This window comes from Myodes glareolus, chromosome 13, assembly GCF_982192425.1.
Source record: "Myodes glareolus chromosome 13, mMyoGla1.1, whole genome shotgun sequence".
NCBI lineage: Eukaryota > Metazoa > Chordata > Mammalia > Rodentia > Cricetidae > Myodes > Myodes glareolus.
Window position 1 is genome coordinate 71,453,933 of NC_142038.1, and position 27,355 is coordinate 71,481,287.

A 27,355-nucleotide genomic window follows, 5' to 3' on the forward strand; every position below is an offset into this window, starting at 1 on the left:
AAAACTATATTAATTACAAAACTGCTTGGACTATTAACTCAGTCTTCTTATTGAGTGCTCTTATATCTTAAATTAAGTCATTTCTAGTAATCTATGTATCATCATAAGGGTAGTGGTTTAGTGATAAGGTTCTCTGGCATCTGTCTCCTCTGACACCTACATGGCATCTCCCTGACTCCACCTTCTTTTTTCCTCTATCTCATCTTGGAATTACCACCTTGCTCTACTCTGTGCTGCCATAGGCCCAAAGTACATTCTTTATTAACAAATGGTAAAAAAAATATATTCATAGTATAAAGAGGGGAATCCCACAACACCTAAATAAAAAAGGAAGGTTTTAGCTTTAATATAGCAAGATTACATACAACAGTTATCAAGCAAGAATTATGGTTACAATATTCATATCTATTTATCTTTTATCATAAATAAGGAAAACTATAATTATAACTATCTATTCTTCAATTCCATCAAAGACCCCAGAAGGATATAATACTATCTAAGTTAACTGTAAGTTAATTGTAAGCAACTTTCAAAACTCTAGAAATGACAGAAACATCATGCTTCCTGGACAGTCACTCAAGGTTCTTCTGTATCATTGGGGCATCCATGTTCAGCCTACAGGCCCATAGTATCCAGCAGACTTTTCCATGAACCAGGAAATCTGAAAGGTTGTTCTACCTCTATTGGCAGTTTGTTAATCATTTTCTTCTGTATCCTGAAGAATGTCTGCTACACTCTCTCATGAAGCAGGAACCCTGAAGGATTTTCTGACCTTTAGGCAAGTTTAGTAGTCATTTTCCTGTGGGTCCTACATGTCCAGTTCATATAGTCGCTGTCAAAAAAGTCTATGTTCTTAAAACATTTAAAATGCCATATTCCTTACATCTTTGAAAGATTTGGAGAATACTTATCTATCTGAAATATATTTCTGTACATCTAGAAAACTTAACTAACATGACTACAAATTTGATTATCATAAATGACTATCAATCTGCATTTCTTAATTATACATTAAATTTTAAAATGAACATGTAAACACAATACCTTAATTGAGAGCAAAAATATACATATAGCAAAATTGACCTTAAATTTGTATCAATAGACCAAGATCCATACCAATGCAAAGTATTCATCTCTATATCATACCCCCCTTGAAATGTAAACAAACATTTATAAACAATCATTAGGAAATTAGGGCACTTTTCTCTAGACTACTTCCTGCTGATTGGGGGTGCTGTTAACCAGGTCTTTTATGGAGTATCCTGTAAGGTAGGTCCATCTCAGTCAGCAGTCCTGAAGCTGTCCTGGATGTTGGACCATCTGGGCCATTGCTTTAGGGGTCTTATTTGATCAAAGCATATTAGTCAGTAAGGAATCCACAGCATTCTATCCTCTGTGTAAGCAAAAACAGAACCTCTTTTCCAAAGCAACATATCCCTAGACCAAAATTTTGAAGTCAAGATACCTTAAAATTGTATATATGTTGGTTTAGCTTAGAAGCCCATACAATGAAATGTCTCTCAGTCAAAAACTGCACAGAAAACACAATAATGTACATAATGCAGCTTTATGTGGCTTATTTTTCTTTACTCTTTAAATCTATGACTCTCTTTACTTTGTCTCTTTATAGACTTTACTTTTAAAAAAAATTACTTCTTTTAATAACTATTTCTCCTTTCTCCCAAGCCTACATACAATGACCCAACACTGTGACACATTTAGTGGTCTTTTCCATCTGAATTTGTCTTTATTGTGTATCTGTAATTATTTTCGAACCAGAAGTGCTTTTTTCTTTTAAATGCTAAGCGGGTGTGATTGGGACCAACTCTGAGGTCATGTTTCTTGACTCTGCCCAGTACAACGCGGCAGAGGCATGTTCACTGCCCCAGCTCCAGGGTTACAGCAGGTCTATATCACCATTCAGCAGTGTGTAACATGCTGCTCACAGAGCCCGTTTAATTGCTTGGCCTCCTGAAAGAATTAGAGCTGTTACTGCAACAAGCATGAACAAGGACGCCCTCCCCTAAAGAAACCATGCAGCCTTTGCTGCCAATGCTGAATCAGGAAGACCTCTCTTACGGGAGACGTGGCAACCCTGCTCGCCACCAGCAAACAGAGCCCATCTAAAAAAAAATGTGACCACCAAAAAACCGTGTTAAACTCTGTTCTTTTGTGTCTAGAATTCCTTTTTAAGCTCTCTTTGGTTTTATGCGGACATAAGACAGTTGCCCCATGTTGGGCACCATTTTTGTTGACAGAGACAATTTGTTAGTTTCCAGCCATACAGACCAGAAATAACCACACAAAACTATATTAATTACAACACTGCTTGGCCTAATAGCCCAAGATTCTTATACCTTAGCTCTTATATCTTAAATTGTTAATTTATACTAATCTATATATCAGCATGAGGTTTGTGATTTACTGGTAAGGTTTTCTGGTGTCTATCTCCTTTGGCACCTACATGGTGTTTCCCTGACTCTACTTTATTCTCTCCTCTGTCTCTGCTTGGAATTTCCACCTTGTTCTATTCTGCACTGCTGGAGGCCCAAAGCACATTCTTTATTAACCATTGATAATAAAACATATTCACAGCATACAGAGGGGAATACTACATCAGGGCTCTATCCTGTGCATGACGAGGTTCCACCACATGCATGACATGGCTTCACCACGTGTATGACAAGGCTCTACCACGTGCATGACAAGACTCCACTATGTGCCTGACAGGGCTCTACCACATACATGACAAGGCTCCACCACATGTATGACAAGGCTTCTCCACATTCATGACAAAGTTCTACCATGTGCATGACAAGGCTCCATCGTGTGCATGACAGGGCTCCATAGCATACATGGCAAGGCTCTATCAAGCATAAATTCAGAAGTATGTGCTCCTTGGAAAAAGATGAGCCATAACTTCCTAGCTCATTTCTCTTCTTCTTCCATCACCTTTTTCTCTTCTCTTCCTCTTCTTCCTTTTCTTCTTTCTGGATGTCCTTTCTCTACTTCTTTTTTCCCTTTCTCTTACTCATCTCATCCTTCCTCTTCCTCCTTCCTCATCTCTTGTCGTAAAGTTCAGTAACTTTCAGGAGAGTTCATCAGGAGGATTGTCAAGAACTTAAGGCTGACCCTGGCTACAGAGTCATACTTTGTCTCAATTCCACCAAACAGAACAAGTTTTATAACCAACAAGAACATCCAGAGTATGAGAAAGACATAGACACTTAATTGAGCCTCTAGTCAGGTAAGGATGGGACAGACAGGAAAATAGGAATCACAGCCTGTGCCCACGGAACCAGAGAAAGCAGATGCTTTAACTTCTCCATATCTGCCAATGTCCTCCAGGTGAGAGGCCATAGATGTACACCATACCCCTCAGTGTCCTGCTAATGAGTGTGATGAGGTGATGGATACAGTTTGGTGTAGTACTTAGAACCTTCTGGAGATATGGAGTCAGGAAAGGTATGAGTTGGGAGCCACCCTCCAGGTACCCTGAAAGCTTTACCAGGGACATTTTTCATCTTTGACTGGGGCAGGTACAGTCATTGTCTGGGCATCCCCAGCCCACAGTCAGCTTCCACTCTGCCTTCACCCGGAGTGTCCATGTTGCCATTCAGACCTCCAGTGGCCACTCAGCCTACAAGGACAAAGGAACTCTGAATTTTCCATTTCCACATTAGGTCTTGTAAGTATTCAGACAAACAGTATGCATAGCTCATTCACACCCTCTCTCTAGACTTCACAAAAGCTAGGGGAACTCTACTGAGACCCCTGCAGTTTTAGCAGTTTCCGTGATTCTACATAGTAAGAAATGAAAATCTCCCATCTCTAGTCATTTAGAAAGTTAGATAAAGTTCTAACTTTCAGTGTGAAGTTCAAGCCTGGTCTTTCTTTTGAAAGAATGTTCCTGTTACCCAATAGGATTTTCTATTTTACTTCTGTATGTACTCTACTTAGTGAAACTTGTAAAACCATCCCATCAATGCATTAACCCTAATCTATGCTTGTATATCATTTGTGTACCTAAAATTGAACCCAGCTGTAAGTTTCAAATAATTTCTTTTTTCTGTATTCCCATTTTGTCAGCCCATTTGTTGTAGACCTTTGAATTTTTAACTCTGTATCTTGATTATTTCTACTGCAATATTATTCTTATGTTTAAATAGTCTCTCTCCAAGGGAAAGAACTCATGCCTGGATTATCATTATGTCCATTCTCAGTTCTTGCACATCTTAATGACCAAACCAATTATTAATCAAATAGAAATTCTTCCACTGGCTGAACTATAATCTTAGTGGCCAGACTTGCTGCTATATATGCACAGTCTATTTCCTGCACTTGACTGTGTTCAAACCTGTGTGCCACTTGCAGAAACCAGGTGTTGTCCTTAGCCCTTCCCAGGTAAAAATCTAAACCAAAAAGCTGTAAGAACAAGTCAAGACTGCACACGATCTCTCTAAATAATGATCTCACAGGTGGAAGGGGGAGAATCAGGAGCTAGGAGGACCCATGTCTTTATTTTGCTTCTATATCTATGGTCCATGTAGCCTAAAGTACGCTAACAACTAAGTTTGCTTGGGTTAAAAGTTACCTAGGTTCTTACCTGAACCTAAACATACCAATGCTGTTGACTGCTGCCTTCTCAGTGGAACGTGAACCTTAGAACTTTTTAATTTACACTGTTCTTACTGAAATGGCTAATCTCTCAAAGAGATGATTCTGACTTCATGGTACTTTCTTTTTGTACCTTCATCCTAACAGAACTGGAGGGGAGCTCATCCCAAACTCCTTTAAGATTACCTCCCCCCCATCCCAGTCCCCCGAGCTTTCCCCATTCCTCCCCTACTCCCTTCTCTCTAACCCTCTCCCCTTCGGGGAGTGGGACGGTGTTGGGAGGAGGGGCGGAAATGGAAACTTTTATAATTTAATAAACTTTGAATAAAAAAAATAAAAGAAAAAAAGAAAAAAAAGAAAAAAATTACCTTCTCAATTCAGAAGCTGCACTTTTTTAAATTGTCCAATTTGTGAGTCTCTTTACAAATCTTTGAAAACTGAATTGGATCAAAAGGTGGTGGTCTCTCTGTGGTTGAAAAGAAGGGTTTAGAAATGACAGTCTTTCCAAAAGTTCAACTAAGCTAGGGACCTAAAAAATGCTTAAGCAAAAATATCAAGGCTGTTTCCTTAAGTGGAGCCAATAAAATTAAATTTTTCTGTAAGGGCTTCTAGAAATGGTGTAAGACAAAAAAGGTAGTTTGAAAATGACTCTGGAGTTTTGATTTATGTTTTTACTTAAAGATTTCATTTTATTTATATGTATATATTTGTATGTGGGTGTACCCATGTCACATTTACAGGCAGGCCTGTCAGATCCCCTGAGCTGGAGTTATCGGCATTTCTAAGCCAAATTGCATGCTAGGAAGTACACTCACACCCTTCCGAAGTGCAGCCAGCTCTTCGGAATGAAGTGGATGAGCCGTTTCATCACAGGTGCTCGAAAAGCATGGATACTAAGTCAAACTCTGTTTGGAACAAATATTGAGAAAACAGTTAGCAATCAAGCATGCAGGTAAGAATACTGAGTGATTATGAATACTTGCACCCCACAATTATGATTGCCATTTGATCTCAGGGTATGTTATTCTCCATTTTATACATGTCGAAACTCAGACATGTCGAAACTCAGATTGGGTTTAGCTGACAGGCAAGTCCAACATTTTGATACCATAACACGACATTGTCATTTTCAAAGTTCACATTCCATAACTATCCAGTCATGTTAGTAAAAGGTAAAATAAAATTTTATAAGATTTTATTAAGCTTGTGGTTTCATGCTGGATTGTAGTCATGGTTGTTTGTGACTGCATGTGACCCATGGCCATAAAGTGGACATATTTGGTGTCGACTGTCCAAATTTTGCCAAGATTAGCATTAAATAAATAAAAGGAGGGTAGGTGGTATTGTTATTAATTGTTTATAAACTCTCCACGAAGAAATAAAATGCTAGGTTTTCTGTAGAATTACCTTTTAAACTTTGAAGCAATAACCCTGTGAGGCAAGGGTTCAAAAACTAGTTAGATGAAGTAGTATGCTCAAGAACTCAGGTGTGGTCAGCAGCAACACTAGAATGGTGTCAGGCCATTCAACACTACATCTCAAGGCCCAACTACTTTTCTGTGTCTCTCTGCTCTCCTTACCAAAGGAGAGGAAGCCAGTAAGTGCAAGCTGTTCCTCTGGCTCCTCCGTGACACTCATGGCCAACTGAAGCACCTAACTAAGCTGCACAGTTTAGCCCAACACTGATGCAGTGACACCATTTCAGACCGTAGCATTTGTGGAGTAGGGCACCCCTTTTCTGAAGGGGTTTCCATCAAAAAGAGCGTATGCTTGTTGTGACGGTCCCTGTTGAGCATTAAATTACTTTTTTAATTAAGTTTTTTTAATCATATGAATCTGGTCAAAGAAAAAATAATTTGTTACCTGAAAAAAAGATTAAAAACTAGAGGAAAGAAAGGTAGGCAGTGGGATAATCTTTTGCCCACAGGCGACTTTTCTCCACAGAACACACAGAGAAATGTCATGGATGGAAAGTAAAGTCTGAAGCAAAAGTTTCCTTCTTGCCATGCATCACACAGTCGCTGTGCTTTTCAGTGCCAGAAAATCCTCTGACTTCCTGCATGCTCTCTTAAAAACTCTTCTCTGTTTGTACCACCGTTTTACTGCATAGGGCTCATCTGAGAAGGCTGGGGTGCTGACTCTCAAGTTCTTCATTGTTTAAATCACGATTGTATTGTATAGGTGCTCATCTGAGAAGACTGGGATATTGTTGAAACTTAATACTAAACATGTTGCATCTATTAGAAAGAATAAAAAATTCTTTCCAATGCAAACAAATCTCATCACCTGAGATGCTCTCATCTAACAGATTGTGAAACAGGTCCATAATTCTCATCACTCTGCTTCCTTCCCTTCCTTTGCTTCCTCTCTCTTGTGAATTTTTATAATTTTATAACTCTCCATTCCTATCACTTGTCCCTAAGTGTGAGAGGGGTAACAGAAATGTTTTAACTCGTTAATGTTTACGAACAAAACGATCAGCAGTATCCTTTGGAATATTTATATCAGGACATAGCAGCACACTTCAAAACCTAAGGTTCACTAGTGTTACCAAAGAGAGTTGGGGTACCCTCTTTGGATTCTTAGTTTTATTAATCAGGTGAAATTAGAACCAACTCTGAAGAATTCTTGAGGACAATTGTATTCAATTTTAAGCAAACATCGGGGCAGGCAAGGTGGAACTACCTGAAGCTGTCAGGAGGAAAGAGGATGCGGAAGAGAATGAGAGCGAGTCACGCGGTAGTCACAGAGGTCAGCAGGCAGTCACGTGCCAGACGAGTTGCTGCATGGCAAGAGCAGGGACGATAAGAAGGAGGAAAAGGAAAAATCATGCTTTTCTAAGTCCTTCAGAAAAGCAGACAGGCTCAGCTGAGCAGAAAGACAGCAGCTTTGCAGGTGATTGCACTGATGGTAGGTAGATGGGAAAGACCCGTGGATTACTGTACTAAGGGATAACTATTCTTCCTACCTCGCCAGCATGGCTTTAAGTGAAGCAGCAATCTTGACAAGCCCAACTGAAAAGCCCCTTAAGAGAGGAAACCAATGCCCTGCAGAGTTCTCTAACTCTCATTTCACTGGGGAGAGAAAGTGGCCACAATTATCATTTTATTATGCACAAAGCAAGACCAATTTCGTTTGAGCTTTAGTTTGCAAAGTAGCACTTATTGAGAAACAAATGTCTGCGGAGGACAGAAAATATACTCAAATAGTGAAAATTCAGAGTACCAGGAAGTAGTCAATGAAAGCGCTCTTGTCTTTATGAGCCTTAATGTGGAAAAAAAGAGTTATTAACCACAGAGGTGTAATGTTATATTCTGTGGTCAATCATCAAACAGAAATGGAATAAACAAGATTCTCAACTATTTCATCATTGCTGTGCCTGGCTCAGAGTCTATTATAAAAGAATATTTTCATCATACAATTACTGGATAATTCAATTAGGCCAGTGTTCTGTGGATGTAGAATAATGCAATTTACTATGTTGAGTGATTAGCCAATCAGATTTCTCTCATTTTCCAAAGCAATGGATTAACTAAAATGTGACCATAAACAAAATAGATTTTATTAGGCATAATCTACTTTGTAAACAAATGAAATTAATTATTTGCCTGACCTAGAGCTTTGAAAATGAAAGACCAAAATTGAACACATGCTTCCAATTTTGGTTTTGTTACGAAGATGACATTTAATGTAAAAGTTACAATTTAACTTCCCCTCAAGTATTCCATACTTGAGACTAAATGACTCCTCCAAATATGTTCATCGGCAGATGGGAGCCACTTATGGCCTCATAAACTTCCAAAGCAAGTGAAATTATCCAGCAAAATAGAAAGAGATTACATTGAAGCCTCATCTGGTTATCTCAGAGATGATTGATGCCTTGTATAGTGCCTTAATGATGCAATGAATATTGACAGATAATCACCCTCCTCCATACCAGGAAAACACTGGAGACAAATACCAGTAATATATGCTTTCCATCAATCAATAAACAACTTCTACACATACCATGTGTCTAGAGCTATATTGTAAAGGATGTGGAAAAAAGTACAACACTGGGTCTATTCCAAGGGGTAGCAGAGGGATAAGCAACATATAATAACAGAAGGCATGGTATCTGATATTGCTTGCTTCCTTATTAAGTAGGCAGTTGAGATAATGTAGGAATTTAGAGAAACTGACAATGGTGAAAAGTGGTCAGTGGTCAAAGAAGAATCATGGGGGTGGGCGCTTTAAACTCCAAGACTGCCCAACTCTAAGAGCAAACTACACAAGGACTGAACACTTTTGAGTCTGGACATAATCTCAGCAGGGTTAGTATGAAACTATTCCAAACGGCGTCTTCTATTTTCCCCTTTTGACCCAACCTTTCTGTTACAAGAAGCTGGATTTTTTCTAGGGCAGTGGTTCTTAACTTTCCTCATGCTGTGACCCTTTAATACAGTTCCTCATGTTGTCGTGACCCCAACCATAAAATTATTTCTTTGCTACTTCATAACTATAATATTTCTACTGTTATGAATCAGAATGTAACTATCTGATATACAGGATATCTGACATGCGACCCTTGTGAAATGGTCATTTGACCCCCAAAGGGGTCACAACTCGCAGGTTGAGAACCACTGCTCAACCACTGTATTGTTTTTCTTCTCCCATTCTTGCAAGCACAATTCTATTTATGCTTGGCCAACTATCAGGGTGGATGTCATAGAGTGTGAATCACATCTTATGATTCCCTGTGGCTTACATTACATCTCTGCTACAGAACACTGTCTTGGCCTGGAGAGATATTGCATAGGTGAGGGCTGCAGTTGAGATCCCCAGATCTAGGTAAGCCAGGAGGTGTGGCAGCCACCTGGAAACCCAGCACTTGGTAGGCAATGGCAAGGAATTCTGCAGAGCAAATTGACTAGTTAAGGTACCCAGTCCACAAGCTCTGGGTTCAGCTGAATAACACTATGTCAGTAACTATAGTGGAGCATGATAGAGAATGACACTTGATGCTTGAGGCCTCCAAATCACATGCACACATGTGTGTGTCTCACATAGTTGAACACACATGTATGCACACCACATGCAAATATGCATGGAAAATCCCACAGTCTTGGCCACAGTCTGGTAATCCTGCTGAGCCTAGTCCTCCCTCTTCTTTCATTTTGTTTTGTCCCATTGGGCCATTCCTGATCCAACCACAAAGACCTGCTCCCGCCTTCCCACCTGTCCAAATTCATTCAGTACAAGGCCGACACACCCACTTCTGCCCAGACCTGAACCGTCTTGCTTTCATATCTCATGTTTCTTCTTAGCTTAACTAGATCCACAAATAGCTCTTCCCTGGGCATCTGTTCAATGCAGCCTTACCTCTCTTCTTTCATATACTTGAACACATCGCTCTGATTTAGTGCATGCATCCACTTAGCACCATTTAAACGTCCTCCTTCATTTGCTCAGTGACTTGCTTTTCATCTGTCTTCACCCACATAAACGTCAGAACCACAGAGAACAGGGGTCTTATCAGAGTTTTCATTCCTCTAGTCTCAAAACCAGAAAGCAGGGCACATATCAAGTGTTCAATAAATACTTCTTGAATAAATGTATTGCTTCATTAATTCTGCCAGCCGTGTGGTCTAGACCTAGGGAGAAAAGGTGTCTAAGTGAATCGATGATAGTGGGGTGTGGACGGTCTCAGGGAGAGATGGATAGAGACTAGATTCTGAGTAAAGGAAGGAATGAATGAACTAAGATATGAATTACCACAAAGGTTACTATAGAAAAATAATTATCTTGGCAAAAAATACATAATTTGTCACTAAAATAGCTTCAATAAATGTAAACCACATAGCAAGTATTTATACTTGTTCCATTTAATTTTTATAACCACTAAGGTCCACATTTTAAAATGAGAGATTGATTCAAGCACTCCGATTTAATCATCAAGAAATCTGATGTGCTGACTTAGAGTTGCTGTGGATGCAAATGAAGCCGGTGAGGGGGTGGGGTATCTTCATCAGACAGCCAACACTCCCTGCCTACATAGCTCCACCTCCCAGACTGAAGAAGGTATGGATGTATGTCTCCCAAGCAGCCTTGGCTCACAGGGTTCCTTTACAAATTGGTCTGTGCTCCTGCGTATTCCCCAAGGTTGTCTTCCTTGATCTGAAGTAATGCAGCTCTGACAGTCGGAAATAAAGAAAGTGCTGAAGACAAAAGTGTCTGCATAAAGGCAGTTAAGAGAATGAGACCACTGACCTTGGAGACACACACCGAGGAGTAAGGAAGCCAAAGCAAGCACCAAGGATAAGTTACAGACGAATCCTAAGGCTAAGGAAGTAATGTGGATGAAGAGATGGAGAAGTTGTGAGAGTCAGAAGATATGAAAAAGAAATGCCATCTCCTAGGGGGAGGGGACACAGATGTTGCAAACATGAACTCACAGCAGCTGTGGATGCCTGCACTCGGTCTGGAAAAGAATGAACTCATCAACAGTTAGGTGTGAATGGGGGAGGGAGACAAGGAGACCTATTCTTTGCTGCTGAACTATTTTCTACTGATATTCCAAATGCAGGGAAATCATTATCTGCAGTTGTGTGCTCCCCAGTGACCCACCTGGATCTAATGGACACTTCCGATCCAGTGATTACAGATGGCCCCTATTAAACTAAATGGGTAACAAACAAAATGAAAAGTCATGTGCCCAAGAAAGGCAAGATTAGTAGGATGGAGAGGGGTATATGTGATGGATGAGAGATAATGAAGGATTAATCAAAGTATATGTATGTATGAAATTGTCTATCAACAAAATCAATCAATTAACATTAAAATTAGAACAATAGATTCCCAGAGAAATAAACCCAAACACGGCACATTTGGAAAATGTGACTTCTATCTTTCAGAACATTTACAAAGACAGACGTGGTTTTAAATGAGCCTTGTGCTAGGCACCCCGAGAAGACAGTCTTGGTGATAAGAACGGGAATTTAGATGAGGATACCACTGAACATCATTTGGCCTCTTACTCTTGACAGAAGACAACCTTTTTTCTCAATGTGCATATTTTCATGGGCACAGCATCATAAAGCTAGTGTCTCAGCGATGATAAAGTTATGTCCCCCATCTCCCCAGGAGTTTACAGTGCCTCTTTCCAAGTGCAATCCGCAAGCACAAACACTAGCTCCATTTTCTCCCAGATCTGTAACTGTTTAACTGTCAAGTCACAGATTAAATGTTTTTAGAAAGTCCACTTGTGGATGGAGTGAATATCTCCTCACCCCATAATCACTGTATCTCGATGTTTCTGACAGTAATGGGGAGGCAGAGAAGCTAAAGATGCCATAAAGTTCAGCAGCTTTGTTCCGAGACAAGCATGAAAGCTGAGCAGATGGTCACAACCTCAGCACGGTTTCCGATAGAAGAGGAACAGTGTGACATTTACGCAGGGCTAGCTTCTACACAGATCTCTAGCACCAAGAGCCCAGCCCACGCCAAAGCATGAGATTATTATTGTTATTGTTAGAGCATTCATTGCTTGTTGATACCCAACTACTGCCTCACTCTTCTGGAGAGATACGGAAATGCCTGTTAACCCCAGATGGAGAGAAAGGCTTCCTTCAAATCCAGACTGAAGAACAGATGAGTGTACTAGGGGTGTCACCAAAAAGCCCAGTCCTTTCCCCTACCATGGACGGCTTTTTTTCCTTACATAAAGAGTAGATGGAGTTGATAAGCATTGCTATTCCTTCTGAGCAAGGGATGCTAAGCTAGGTTTGCTCTCAGCAGACAAAAGGCTGTAGTGAGGAAAGCTGGTGAAGGTACAAAGTCTGCAGGAACTTTCAAGAATTGGGTCTCTTGCTTTATGATAAATGTTTTTCTGGAATTGACTTAGAATCTTTATCATCAGTGTCTTGATAGGAAAGATGATTGTGACCAATGTCAGCAGTAGCCCCTGCTGGTAGCCAGCTGCTTTGACAGCTGTCAAAGCTATTGGCTATGGGCATTGTTCAGCATTGCTCAGCTAGCTTTGGAGTAAGTGGGGGTAGGGGCTGTAATGCTGAGTCTTGAACTCTGCCTAAAGGCGGTGGCAGAATAGGTTAGCCAGAAAGCTCAAGGCTCCCCCTCCTCTGCCAATTACACTCTGTAATTAGCAGAAGGCAGGCACCCCTGGGCCTGGAGGAATTTAACATACACCAGCTCTGGAGAATAAAATTGAGGACTCTTGCCTTGAAACCAAAACTCTAGAACTGATTTTGCAAAGAAAGCAGACACAGAAAGAGAGACCACGGCCATGGCCATAGCTGCTTCTGATAGCTCTTTCATGCACACTTTGAGTCAAGTACAGTTGCCTCAAAGATATGATCCATTTTAGGACTCTGTAGAAGTCATAGAATTAATGAATTAATGAAATAACCATCCAAAATAACATTAAAAATGTTTCTGTATACATAAGTATATACGTCCTTGCAAATGCCTGTTTGATCACCACTCTTTCCAGTTCAATGCACTCTGGTCCCTTATCGTGACACCTTCCACTACTTTTTTCTATCCTGCTTTGCCCCTTGATTTTGCCTTATCATTTTCCCTCTCGGGATCCTCAGACTAAAATCCTGGAAAGAAATCCTCACAGCACAGCCTCAGGATCTCCATGTCAAGTTCTAGTGCCCTAGGCAGCGTTTTTCCTGGCTCAGAGTCGAAGGGAGCCATAGTAACACACCAAAGTGTGAGCTGCCTGCTCTCAGCTGTGGGCTGGGGAGGCGCCTTAAGTAGAGCTGAACTGTCACATATGCAGGAGGACACCAGCCAGAGGGGCATGTGTGACGCTCCAAGGTGCTGACACAGGAGAATTTGATCTGAGGCTAGCAGAGGCTTCACCAAATAAGACCCATGGAATGTATTCCTGCAGTGGCCTGCCGTCCTCTCTCTTGGAATTGCTTCCCCGTGGCTGAAATGCCTCGAGATGGTAGGTGACACGCGTACAGAAGCATGTGCTGCTTCCAAGAATCAAACCTTCTATGCTAACAGCCCAGCTCCCACCATTCTCTTAATTCACCCCCTCTTTCTTTCCCCCCACTCTCCTCCCCCTCCCTTCATTACCATAACTGGCCATGCCTACCCTTGTTTTCTAGCCTACAGCCCACAGGAGAGATATACTAATTAATCTGGCTACTTATCTCCACCCAGCTAGACAGTGTCTTCCTCTGAGCCCCCTCATTGATTCCCAGTGATCTATGGATAACTACCCTAGGTCGAGCACTCACTGGGTTTGCACATAGAGACTATGGCCACAGTAAAGCCTCTCTGAAGCTGAGCAGCAGCATGATGGATGAGAGGAGCCCCGAGAAGACATGGAGACCAGACACACTGACATTTGGGAGAACGATGTGTCACACCCTGTGCTTTGTAACTTCTGTCCAAAACTATCTAATTAATTCTTTAAAAGAAAGATTTCTTTTTTTCTGCCGCCCAGAGGATCAGTCAAAAGAGTAAGATTTTAGCATCACCTGTGATAATGTAACCCAGGAAGACTCTTGTTCAAAGTTTTTGCTAGGCTGTAAGACTGACTTCAATGATGAAGGATTTTTTACATTTCAGCATAGAAGGACAACAGTTCAGCTAGCTGTGAGGTGTTCTGGTTTTTATTTTCTCAGTTTTGTCTTATACATATAGGCACAAATACACACACTAAGCACTTCCAATTGGAGAGCAGCTATGGTGGGTCAGAATTAGAATCCTTTACTTATGATAACACAGAGTGTCTGGGATCCTATGCTCCAGTCAATGCTATCACTTCCGACCCAGCATGTCCAGAAATAGTTGCTTGGTTTAACCACCCCCCCCCCCTTTAAAAATGAGAAACGACTGTGTTGGAATGTTTGCTAATCTAAGTGTGCTGACCCTGCCTTCCCACATTCTTTGATTTCTTATTGTTTCCTTGCACTCCGACCAGCTGTCAGCTTCTGCCCACGCTTGCATCTCCGTCCTGTGCATCTGCCTTGCATGGCCGTCAAGCAGCTAGAGTTGCCAGGTCTCTCCTCCAAGAATGCTTGAGTGCTGTAACAGGATTTTGGGAGTGACTCTGGGGCATGTATCCTGTGTTGCCTCAGGGAGTTCCTTAAAGGAGATTCAGCCCTTACTCCTACTCAACTGACTTGCCTAGTGATTCACCCTCTGCCCTCTGCCTGCTCCTCTCTAATTTATGAGCCACACCACACTCCTCCCAGAGTCTCCTGGAATCTACTCTAAACTAACCTCTTTCCCACAATTCATGGCCCAGTCTTTGTTTTATGAGCATCATAAAGAAAGATTTTGTCTCCAGATCTCCCAACAATCAGGTGGAAGACTTGGTGGAGCAAACTGGTCTTCAAACTCAACTGATCAACTCAGTCTTAATGCTTCTAACCATGCTATAGCTTCCTCCACTTATGAATTTTAGTCTTCAACCTGTAGGAATCCCTCAACTCGCCCTATTGAGCTGACCTTTGCCTTTGATCCTCCTTATCCCTTTGGCATATCCCAGTTCCAGGGTCACCTCCTGGACTCATCTGCCTGGCCTGCAATAATTCTTTTAAAGGTTTTTATTACTATTTATGTGTGTGTATGTACGTGTGTGTGTCAGTGCAGGTGTATGTGTGCCGCTGTGCCAGTACGTAGTTTGGAGCCATCTGAAATTCCCTAGCGTCGTCCTCAACCTCCAGTGACTCTTGATTATTCTTCCCCACGACCCATCTAGTGCTTCCTTCACTTTTGCTTCTTTGTCTTTGCTTCAGTTGGTCTTTTTCCTTCCCATTCCTGCCTTTTAAGTATCTCTACCATTCTCTTTTCTTCCACCCTCTTTATTGAATGTGTGTGAGTGTGTGTGCGCGCGCGTGTATGTGTATTGCTATGAAGTTCAGGTGAGAGGGAAAGACAATGAAGGAGAGAAAAACAGCAGAGAAAAAACTAATGCACTGAAAATGCTTGTCACCTTGAAGTTGCCCAATAAGTAAATACACATTGACTAAATCAATAAAAGTATGTAACATTTACAAAGAATGGACTTTATGTTAAGCAATCTTTACTTTCACTTCCTGTAATCCAACTACCCAACAAGTTAGATGCCAACCACCTGCATTGTACACACAAGGAAGCTGAAGTTTTAAAAACAAACTAGAGTAACCACGGTTACCCGGATAGAAACAACACAACAGACAGCACTTCTGCCTGACCTGGAAGTCTCTGTTCCTGATGCTCATTTTCTCTTCCAACAGCCTCATGTCTGCCACTCTCTGTACACTGATTCACTTAATTAATATTAAAGAATATATTGTTTTATTTATGGTGAGCTGAAAACAAGTGACACCTGGTTAAATCCAGTGAAGGCGCAGCTCCAGTGCTCACTCAAGCATGTTAGTTAAATGCCCCGTATCTGGCCCTTCATCTGTCAGAAGAATGTGAATGCCTAGATTTTATCTTCAGATTGACACCATGGTTAAAACAGCCAGCTCCTGGGTTGTGCTATAGCTAGGTAAGCCAAAAAGAACACTCCCGAGAGGATAAGTCAGAAGACAGGAGACAGGGATTTTGTATCCACGTGAGATCTGCCAGAAGTCCTATCTTGCCTCCAAACTAAAATTAACTGCCTCACATTATATAATTTTTACATGTTATTTACCCATCATGTACATGTGTGGAGACACACACTTGCCGGGGCATGCAATAAAGGTCAGAGGAAATCTGCAGGCATTGTTTTTCCCCTTCCAGCACGTGTGTCCTAGGGATCAAACTCAGGTCATCAGGCTTAGCAGGAAGCATCCTATCCACTGAGCCGGCTCACCGGCACAGCTGCCCCTTTCCGTACGGTCTGGCATTGTCCTCTTCCTCTGTCGTACTATAGCTGCCATGCCTGTAGTCATTTTTGGTTTTCTTTTCCATCTCTTTCTCCCCTCCTCTGGAACAAGGACGCTCATGGACCAAGTCTGTGTTAGTAGCTGTGCTGCAGACATCCAGTTATCACGTGGCTCCTCCTTAGTCAGGAGATCTTTGCTCACGGAATGGCTTAGGGTGAGATGGGAAAATGACTTTGGATTATGAGGACTCTATAATCACATGCTTCTGAATTAGCCCTATTGTCTTATAGAAATTAGCTTAGATTTTCCATCTCACATAATTATATATTCAACTTCTGAAGCCTTGAATCAAAATGTGAGAGAGAGAAAAAGCTGTTGTGTAAAGAGGCTTTGATCTACAGCCCCACAAAGAACTGGCTCCAGTGCATGTCACCCAATTCTATCAGTGCCCTTATTACCAACCACAGGCAATTAAGTCTTCGTGCTGGTGTGAAGAAATGTGACCACACCCATGTCTACGACCAAGAGACGTCACAAATGGTTCCATAGAATTAAATGAACTAAACGCTAAGTGATATGGAAAAGAGGAAACAGCCATCTATTTGGTTAGTATTCTCATCACCAGTGCACTCCCTGACCAACAAGACCCTCTCTTCAACATACTTGTTTTACAGCAGCATCTGAGTCACCCAAAATGACATCATAAGCAGAGAATTGTAACAAGCATGAAAGACACACATTTACCACCAGAGCGAAATGTCAGTTTTAAAGAAACAAATGCAACTCCCAGTGGTAAAAGCACTTATTCCACAAGCGTGAAGACCTGAGCTCAAATCTCAAGTACACACATAAAGATCTTGGTATGGCCACTTGTTGGGGACTACAGACCACCAGACCCTAAATTTCCTGTAAACAACTTGTTTTCCTCTGCTTTGAGCAGCCTGCAAACTTGTACCATGATGCTACCTAGCTCATTTAATAGAATTTGAGAGTACTGGGTCTCTTGAAGGAAATGAGGCAGGAAAAAAAAATCACCTATGATCCTAAATCTGGCAATATGGGAAGCAAAGACAGGTGGACCCTGGAAGCTCATGGGTGAGCTAGCCTGGTCTCATTGTCAAGATTCAAGGTCACTGAAATACTCTGTTTCAAACAGAAGGTGGAAGGTGCCTCAGGACCAACACCCAAGGTTTTCCTCTGAGTGCCACACAAGCATCATGCAAAGCACATGCACTCACATTCATATTGTAATGTACACTTCTTTTGCATGGACTCAAGCCTTCCCGGGCCACTTATCTTAGTCCAAGTCCTGCCTGCTTGTTCTCTCACCTGATGCTGGACCGTTGGTGTCAGCACACACATTCCTTTACATCCTTTGACAGACCTTCTCTGGATCACTGACCAGTTCACAAATATCGACACAGAGACTTATTATTACTTCTGAATGCTTGGCCTTCTCTTGGGCTCATTTCTTGCTAGCTCTTATAACTTACTTTAACCTGTTTCTCTTTATCCACATTATTCCTTCTGGCTTTTTACATTTCTCTCTCTCTCTCTCTCTCTCTCTCTCTCTCTCTCTCTCTCTCTCTTTCTTTCTTTCTTTCTTCCTGTGTGCCCCACTCTGTGTCTTACTGGATGGTGGCTGCCTGGTTGACTGGCCGTTTCTCCTCCTTCTCTTTCAAGCCTAGATTCCTCCTCCTACTTACTCTCTCTGCCTGCCAGCCCCACTATTGGCCATTGAGCTTTTTATTAGACCAATCCAGTGCCTTAGTCAGGCAAAGCAACCCATCTTTACATCGTTCAACAAAGGCAGCATTAACAACTGTAATCTTTGCCAAGTAAAAGTAATATCCCACCACACCCCTGGCCTTCCCAGTCCTGCTCTCCCGGTCCTCATCTCAGACTCATCTGAGATATCATTTTATTTGCAACACCCCCATCTCTTCAGATACATTAAGTACCACTTTCACTGCTCACCAAATGTCTGGTGCATCCTTTCACCATGGCAATTACCACATATTTTCTTAAACTATTCATTTTCAACCTTATTAAACCCTGGCTTCCTCAGGGGGCCCCAGATTTTCATTCTTTTTATCATTGGCATCCAGCACACACCTGATGTTTGGAAGGCTCCCAGCAACTTTGATGGGTGGAGAGCACAATTCCCGGAGGAGGTATCCTTGATTTAGTGATCTTGGATGATTAATAAGAATGAAACTTTCAGATTCAGTGTGACGTTATTTAACTCCACAGATGTGGAGAGTAGAGCTATGGGAAGACTGGGAACTGAGTCTGATGGGGAGCATTATGTGACATTCCCAAATAATTAATAATGCTATGTTGGGAAAAAAAAAAAAACAGGACACTGGTGTAGAAGGTTCTTCTGTTAATGTGTTCCTTTCATTGCTTAATGAATAAAGAAACTGCTTTGGGCCTGATAGGGCAGAACTTAGGTAGGTGGAGAGGACAGAACTGAATGCTGGGAAGAGGGACAAAGAGAGAGGAGCCATGGATCCTCTGCCTGAGATGGACGCCGGTTAGAATCTCTGGCAAGCCACTGCTACGTGTTGGCACACAGATTAATGGAGATGGGTTAAACTAATATGTAAGAGTTAGCCAATAAGAAGTTAGAGCTAATGGTCAAGCAGTGTTTTATGTAATACAGTTTCTGCATGGTTATTTCGTGTATAAGCTAGCCAGGCAGCTGGGACAAACAAGCAGGCCCCGACTCTTTTATCACCAGTTATAAAAGTCAAATAGTATAGACTCACTGTCTTTGAAGGCAATGAAGCCTCTTGATAGAAGTTGGGGTGGTTTTCACAAGGAAGCTAAGATCAAGTATTAATTTAGAAGAGCTTAAATGTCCCAGAAAGAGGGACAGAGTGTATGAGGTGCCGAGAGTGAGAAGGAAAGAACATGGAGGGAAAATTGGTGTCAAGAGAGATGAAAATGGCTGCTTCAGGAATTCTTACAGCCAGTAGCCTTTAAGTTACCTGCCCTCTTAGGCAGGGCCTCTTATACTATATATGCCAATGTAAAGCATGAGTCTGGTCTCTCTTCCGGTGGCATTGTAATTAGGTTCCTGTTCCCTGTTCGTGCAGAGAACTGTAATCTGTGAGTCTACCCCTAAATAAATAACTCTCTTTTATACACAGTCCTGAGCTAGTGTGGGATTTCTTTTAAGTGGCCATCTTCAAATGGCAGTGAGAAGTGGCCCAACAAAGGCAGTCTCCAGATGCCGCCTGAGGATCAAGACTTTAGTGTGTATCTTGCAGAGTCAGTCCAAACTGTCAAAGCATGAAAAAGAGAGTATCTGGGGAAGACTAATTTGGTAGTCATTTGCAGCAACACAAGTTGAGAAAACACTACAGAATACCCAAGGAAGAAGAAATGAGGCACGGGCAAAAAAGGAAATCACAGTATTGAGGGGTATATAAAAGATAGGAAATAAATTTTTAAGAATGCAGACATGATGAAAATAGTCACTTTTCTTTCCCGTTGTTACAAAGGCTCTCAGATGTATAAATCCCTGATCAAAAATATTAACGAGCTTGGGAGGATTCAAAGGAAAAGCTGACTTAAGATTTCACTCTTTTTATTCCTGTTGCAGTTGTCGTTGTTGGGGAGCATGCCACTAACTTTAATATTAGTATTACATTGATGCATATTATAGTTTAATATTAAGATCCCTCACTCTTGGCAAGCTTTGGTTAGAATTGAAGGAGGCAGATCTGAGCAGAATGGCAAGGGGGAAGGCACCAGGCCCTAATAACAGCTTTTATAGAATAAATAGTAATGATGTGATGGGTTCTGGGAGACTGGAACACTTTGTGAGCCTCTTGCCATCTGACTTTTGAGAATGAGTCTTTTTCTGTACCTCAGTTTAATCAGAGTACAAGAAACTGGCTAGCGTGGAGAGAAAAATCTATCAAGGGTCAGAAACCTAACCCTTAGTGAATGGTGAGCCTTTCACTCATGTTGTTGAACTTGTCACTTTAAAGCTGCCTGGAGAACACGGACATCTGACAAAGGTGGGATAAACAGGAAGCATTGAATCTGTCCCACTCACAGATTGACAAGATATCTGACCTTACATTTGAGTTCTGTCTCCTCTTTAAAGTATTCAAGTCCACTGTAGAGCGTTCCCAATAGGAAGAGAGGATATCCTCAGACACAGTTTTATTTTCTGAATTTTCTTTGTCCCTGAAGCCGTGTGGTCACCAAATGCGGCCACAGCCTATGGAACTCTAGGAGAGATTGCTTGATTACAGTTGGGAGCCTCAACCACAGAGGTTCTGCTTCATCGTGTCAGCACTGAGAGCTGGGGACCCAGAATGCTGACAAGCCCAACTGAGGCTCGAAGCAACTCCGAGTGACTCAGAACCATCTGATTGGCAGGCAAGCAAAGCGCTGGACCTCGTACCCACCATAGCACAAGCGCCTCTTCCTGTAGCTCTTCTGCCAAAGCGTTGTTTGAGCACAGATTTTTTTTTTTCAGTGCCTTACAAAAATCAGTTGATTATTTATCTAAGGCAACCTGAACCTTCTGATGAACATTATTTTTTAATAAAGACCATAAATTTTGGAAGTCACCATTAAGCCATAACTACATTTATTAATTCAGTGTTATCTCTTGCTTGAACCACAGAGAACAAGGAATTGAGACCTTGGTGGTAATATTCTAAAGCAATGGGTGGGGTGGGGTAAGAAGAGAAACGACAGAAGTAAGTCATTTCATGTGGTTCTTTGTGCTCTGAAGAAATCCAGCAGGGAGGGGATTGCGAGGAGCGCGGCTTAGAAGGGGGTGCTTGGAAAAGCTTAGTTACAGAGGGACTTCCTGAGAATTAAGTGCTGAAGAACCAGCTGTGCTGTCTGCCAGAAGCCTGAATATATACTTCAAGTCAACAAAGGTTTGGGCATGGGAAAAAACAATGAGAGAATAGTCAGGCAATGGGGGTCTGAGAAACGAGGGCTCAGACGTCACTCATGTGTGTGACGTGGAGACGTCTATTAAAGATGAGGTGGATAGGAGGCTGAGTGTGCTACGCGTTAGTTACTATGTGTAGTGCTAAGAGCAGAAGTAAAGGTGCAGCATCTGAATTAGGAGCCAGGGTCTCCGAGACAGAGACCAGGGACAAGAGAACGGCAAAGAGACTTCAGTGAACACAGATTCACAGGAAGAGAGGTCTCTCTCAAGCTCTCCTGGAAGGAAACTGGACAGCAAGGGAATAGCCCCTTACTTCTTTGTTAAGGGAGAAATGGATCCAGATAATGAAGTTTCATTTACTTGAGAAAGAATGAAATTATCAGAATATGGGATTCTAATAAGAGAAAATATTTTAAAAAATTAAATATTCTAGAATTCTCAAAATAGAAGAATTTGATGGCAACGGAGATCTGGAGGCGCAGCAAAAGGCTGAGTTTCTTTCTGTTTGGGTTCATTTGTGGGGCAACAAAATTGTAGCTGATTAGGTTGCATACAGAGACACACAAATCACAGTGTGGATAGTAATGACCAACTGAGGAAACTTGAGATTCATTTTACCACGGTGATAAAATAGTTACTACTTTTCCTGAAGTAGCAATAGTTATGGTCTTTGTTTGTAGTGATAATAGAGGCATTAGTAACATAAAAATAATCATGGCAGCTTGTTACAGTCCTATGTGAAGCATTCCTCATGCACATCTGCCAATAACTCTATGATCTTTCAAATGTACAGGAAAGTCATATAAAATTGATAACAACTTTTTGGGCCATAAATCATTGATCAGAACAAAGAAGGAGCCGGGGCTTTGAAGAATCCTGGCGGCCTCTGGGAAAGATAGCAGAAGAGCAGCTGTAGAGTCGAGAGAGCAGCGAGCTGTCTCAACAGGGCAGACAGTTTGCAGCAGGTCTTTTATGAGGCTGGTTTATGGTAATTAAAGATTATTAACAAACCCTCCTTGGCCATCTTGTATTTAAGTTCATGAAGCCCCGCTCTGTCTGAAGGGGACTCCACTACGCATTTCTCTGCTCTTTCACTTAATTAGTAAAAAATTCTTAATTATCTTTGAAGACCAAAGTCCATTCACTCATTCACAAAATTTGAGGGCAACTACCATCAGCCATAGACTATCGTAGACACAGGAATTATAAACAACAACTATCAGAAAGTTTTCCCTCTTCTCCTATCTCTACTCTGGTGGTGCCTTGTATCCCTCTCTCACCTATCTGTTAACTTTTCCAATACTGCACTGAAGGCCCTAAACATTTATCATCTGTCTTTCCCAAGTCTAAGCGAGAGCATGCCCATCTCTGTCCACAGCCCACCAACAGCTCCTTAGCTTACTCAGAGTAGAAGCCAAAGTCTTTAAGAGTTTTGTTCTTGTTAGAAATACCGCCTATAAAACCCAAGTTTCATGTCTTCCCCTTCCCAGACAATGCAAGTTGTAGGAAGGAAATAATTCAAAGATAACCACTTGAAAAGTAAACTACTAAGTCAGGCTAGGAAAAAAACAGCTTTTGCACAATAAGTCATCAAAGACATCATCTGGATTCTGCTCTTTCTCCAAGTAGGGAAGATGGGAAAACCTTATCCATGAACAAAATTGTCTAGTATTGTGACTATAACTAATGTTATCATATTAAATGAATTATTTTTCAAATGAACAAATACATTACTTTAGTAAATGCTAATGAAACCGAGATGATTGTTAGTGTTTGATAATTAGTCTTGCTACAAGTCTTAATCTGTAATGTATGAATTTAAATTCTTCTATATATTGTAAAATGCCCACCCCTAAAACAACAAAAATTGCTGTCTAAATATAATGCTGGGTTGCATGTCCATTCAGTGATACTACTTGGAGTAACAGACTCGGTGAGTCTCAGGAATCACTAAGACACGGAATGACTGAGTTTTACTTCATTGCATTATAGACAAAATCAAAACAGAACTTTCAGGGCCCTCTCATCTCCATCTTAAGGATATGAATTTTTGCTTTCTATTGTTGGGTTTTCTATGAAAAAAAAATCTTACTATAAAATGTTTATTCAGCCTGTCCTGCTGACTTGTTTCTACTAGTTTATACTCAATGTACTGTCTCCTGCAGCATCTGAAAACAAAGATGCTAAGTTTTTATCTACTATCCTCATGTTTGGGAATGTGCATCTAACATGTCTTCTTCCTGTTTTAACAGAACTCCAAGGTGCACATGCCTGGGGACCTAAAGAAGAAAAGGGGAAATCTGCTCAACCTGGGGGGACCCACTAGGGTTTTAAGGAAGAGCAACCATGCCCAAGGGGAGGATGGAGCTCCCCAGTCATCAACAGATACCTCAAAAGAAATGCACAAAGTAGCTAAACCTCAAGCCTTTCAGAAGCCCATTGAGATGAATTGGCCACCAGTCACTCGGCCCTTAAACAAAAGTTCAGTCCAAGGCAAAAAATGGAAGAAAGCAGATGCAACCCAAGAGAAACGTCGGTCATTCCTTCATGAGTTTTGCAAGAAATATGGTGGATTAAATGATCCCAAATCCAGTCTTTTTCATATAGTATCCAGAATCTATGTAGAAGACAAACACAGAACTCTGTACTGTGAAGTGCCAAAGGCTGGCTGCTCTAACTGGAAAAGGGTTCTGATGGTCCTAAATGGATTGGCTTCCTCTGCATACAATATTTCCCATGACACTGTTCACTATGGGAAACATCTGAAAACATTAGATAGCTTTGACTTAAAAGGAATAGACGTGCGTTTAAAAGCCTATACCAAAGTCGTATTTGTTCGAGATCCCATGGAAAGATTAGTGTCAGCATTTAGGGATAAATTCGAGCATCCCAACAGTTACTATCATCCAGTGTTTGGAAAGGCGATTATAAAGAAATATCGACCAAATGCCAGTGTGGAAGCATTAAATAATGGATCCGGAGTAAAATTCAAAGAATTTGTCTACTATCTGTTGGATGCTCGCCGTCCGGTTGGAATGGATATCCACTGGGAAAAGGTCAGCAAACTCTGTTATCCGTGCTTGATCAACTACGACTTCGTAGGGAAGTTTGAAACATTAGAAGAAGATGCCAATTACTTCCTGCAGCTGATTGGTGCCCCAAAGGAGCTGAAATTTCCAAACTTTAAGGACAGGCACTCGTCTGACGAAAGAACCAGTGCTCAAGTGGTAAGGCAGTACTTAAAGGACCTGACTAGAGCGGAAAGACAGCGCCTCTATGACTTTTATCACTTGGACTATTTGATGTTTAATTACACAACTCTACATTTATAATTTGCATTCATTTTCTAAAGCCCTACATTGATTTAATGATGATGGCCTCAAATCAATTCCTGTAATTTTCCTACAATTCTCTGTATGGGGGAAATTTAACTAAGTGAAGCTGTCTTGATTGAATGAAGATTTTTTTCTTAACCAAAGAGTATGACAGCAATTGGCACAAAGTTATTGGAAAATCATCTCAAGGAGACATATAAACAACTCAATGTGCTTTTAAATGTTGGGAAAAGAGCTGTTTTGGCACTGTGGCACATACCGTGGCAGCAATAACCTAGCCAACTGTTGCATTAACCAAGAAGGCCTCTTGCATGTAAGCTAAGGGGGTCAAAAAAGGAGAGAAATATGTATCCAAATGCTGGCATCAACCTTCTAACATGAATGAACCTATTCTTAGCAGTCTGTAGCACATGCATCAAATGACTGGGTGGTGTTCTTATACCCTGGTCTTCCTATCCACTGTGATGATGGACCCATTTTTAAATGCTTGGGCATAGGCATTTTACTGTTGGTCTGTAGGCACTCTGTGATTTACAATATGAGAGTAGAACAGAAAAACAGATGAAGCTGTGACTTTTTTTAATAGCCAGTAAAAATGCACAACATGCTAAGATCAAAACAGCAAAAGTAACCTTTCTCTTCCAGGAGAAACTTCAGGGAATTGATTTTCTTTGTGGGAGGCGGGGCACCGAACCCTCCATGAAAAGACAAATGAACACAACCAAGCAGGTCCTCATTTCTAAACATCATCAGATAGAAATGTGCTCCTAATTCTGCTTTAATTCGAAAGGGGGCAATTGTTTCAGGATGGAATAATCATCAAAATCAAAAGTTGCCATTCTGAATATAGAGCTCTAACAATAGCAGAGTTTTATAAGAATATTACTTGAATTAAAGCACCATGTGCAGAACTTTCTATGCAGAATACCCTCTAAGAATAGCTTTTGTTTGCAGTCTAATTATTCAGCTTGGGAATAACTTTTTAAGAACTAATATACCACTTCAAAGACAGGTTATGTTCTAGAGGATAAACATAACAAGAGCCCCTAGAAATGTTTTTAATAGGCTTATGCATAAGCAAATTAAGGTATTTTCTTCCTAAGTTTAAATACTCTATACTAACAAAGTCAAATACCACTGCATGCAAATATTAAATCAAAGTCTTTGGAAAATAAGACCATGTGTCACCCTTATGAGAAGTTGTAATGCACTTTGGAAATTTTTTCCAAGGGATCTAAAATTTAAAGACATATTCAGATGAGAAGTACATTTTAATTAGTTAACTACTAGCCTGACTTAAGCAAGCCACATGTCAATCAAATCCTGTGGAAATGTTTCTTAAACACGTTTCTCTTCCTAAGCTATCGTTTTTGATCAGTAAATACCCAGCTGTCTTGCTAAGAAGGCTAGGTCTTAATATTTGAATATTAATAGACCAAGATGCTTGTAGTCATACGTGTCTCATTTTGATTTTCCATTTCATGGCTGAGTATTCATAAATTGCTTCACTGTGTGCACACACCGCCCTATCTCCTCCGCATCTCACAGGAGTGGGTGAGCTGTAGTGGGCTGCAGCAGCAGCAGCAGCAGCAGCATTAAACCCCGCGCACCAACCTTCGCCTACTTTCCACCCCATTTCTTTGTGCCTCTAGACCGTACACTTAAACAGAGTAATCCAAATTATATAAATTAAAGTGTTTCTGTGCTGGGTAGGGTGAATTCCTAGTAACTTGGAGACCTTGAAATTATCTTTTTCTGGAGAGAGAAAAGATAAACACTTCAGAGACCTGAACAATTATTCTCACACCACTCCAAGCTCATTTTAGACAGCGCCTGTTGCAAAGGCAGCATTCCTAAATCGAAGAAAGAAACAATGATAACAGCAAAAATATATTTTTAACCGCCCCCCACTTTCATAGCTCTGGAAAGGAAAAATAAAAATACTCTCTCATATTAGTATTTCTCATACACTGGGGGACATATTTGTGCGCCATGTTTAAGCCTCCACAAATCCTCCGGTAGTGGGGAGTAAGAGACGCACCATGCTCTCCCTCATCACTCCGTAACTTTGGCTGTGAGATTTTGCCACTCTACCTGTGGTTTCAGGCTTTGGAGTCCAGGCTACCTACCCTCTTCAACCTCAGTGTGAAAATCTTAAATGTAAACTTCCAGAAATAAACATCTTGTAAGTTTTAAATTGTACAGCATTCTAAGTGAAATTTCTCACTTCCTCTCTATTTAACATGAAATCTCGGTGAGCCCTTTAACCAGTGCATCCATGTTGTATATGCTACCTACCCATGGTAGCCATTCGGCTATCAAATTAGCTTTCATAGGATTACAGTGTCTGTGTTTAAGTGCCTTCATGTATGGTCTAGTGCGACATCACAATGCCTGTGTCGCTGACCTCACCTCGTCTCATCGGACAAGCATTCATCACTCCACGTTATTATGGGAGAAGGAGGTGCATTCCAACAAGGTGTTTCAAGAAAGGGGTGGGTGATAACACATTGCCATAAATTTTATTATAGTGTATTGTCAGGAGGGTTCTCTTTTTATTAGTTATTCTTAATCTCTTACTATGTCTGATTTATAAATTAAATTTTATCGTAGGCGTGTATTCAGGAATAGGAAACCAGTAACCTATATAGATTTAG

General features: G+C 41.1%; 1 protein-coding gene across 7 annotated transcripts in view; it reads left to right on the forward strand.

Annotated features, from left to right (window-relative positions):
* Chst9 (carbohydrate sulfotransferase 9) overlaps window positions 1-26,900 on the forward strand; it is a 254,222-nt gene extending 227,322 nt beyond the window's left edge. For all 7 annotated transcript variants that reach the window (XM_087896241.1, XM_085700093.2, XM_085700092.2 and 4 more), the window contains one exon: window positions 23,616-26,900. In XM_087896241.1, the coding sequence (XP_087752367.1) occupies window positions 23,616-24,695 (1,080 nt within the window). In that variant the 3' untranslated portion in view covers window positions 24,696-26,900. The remainder of the gene's footprint in view (window positions 1-23,615) is intronic.
* The last annotated feature ends 455 nt before the right edge of the window (window positions 26,901-27,355 follow it).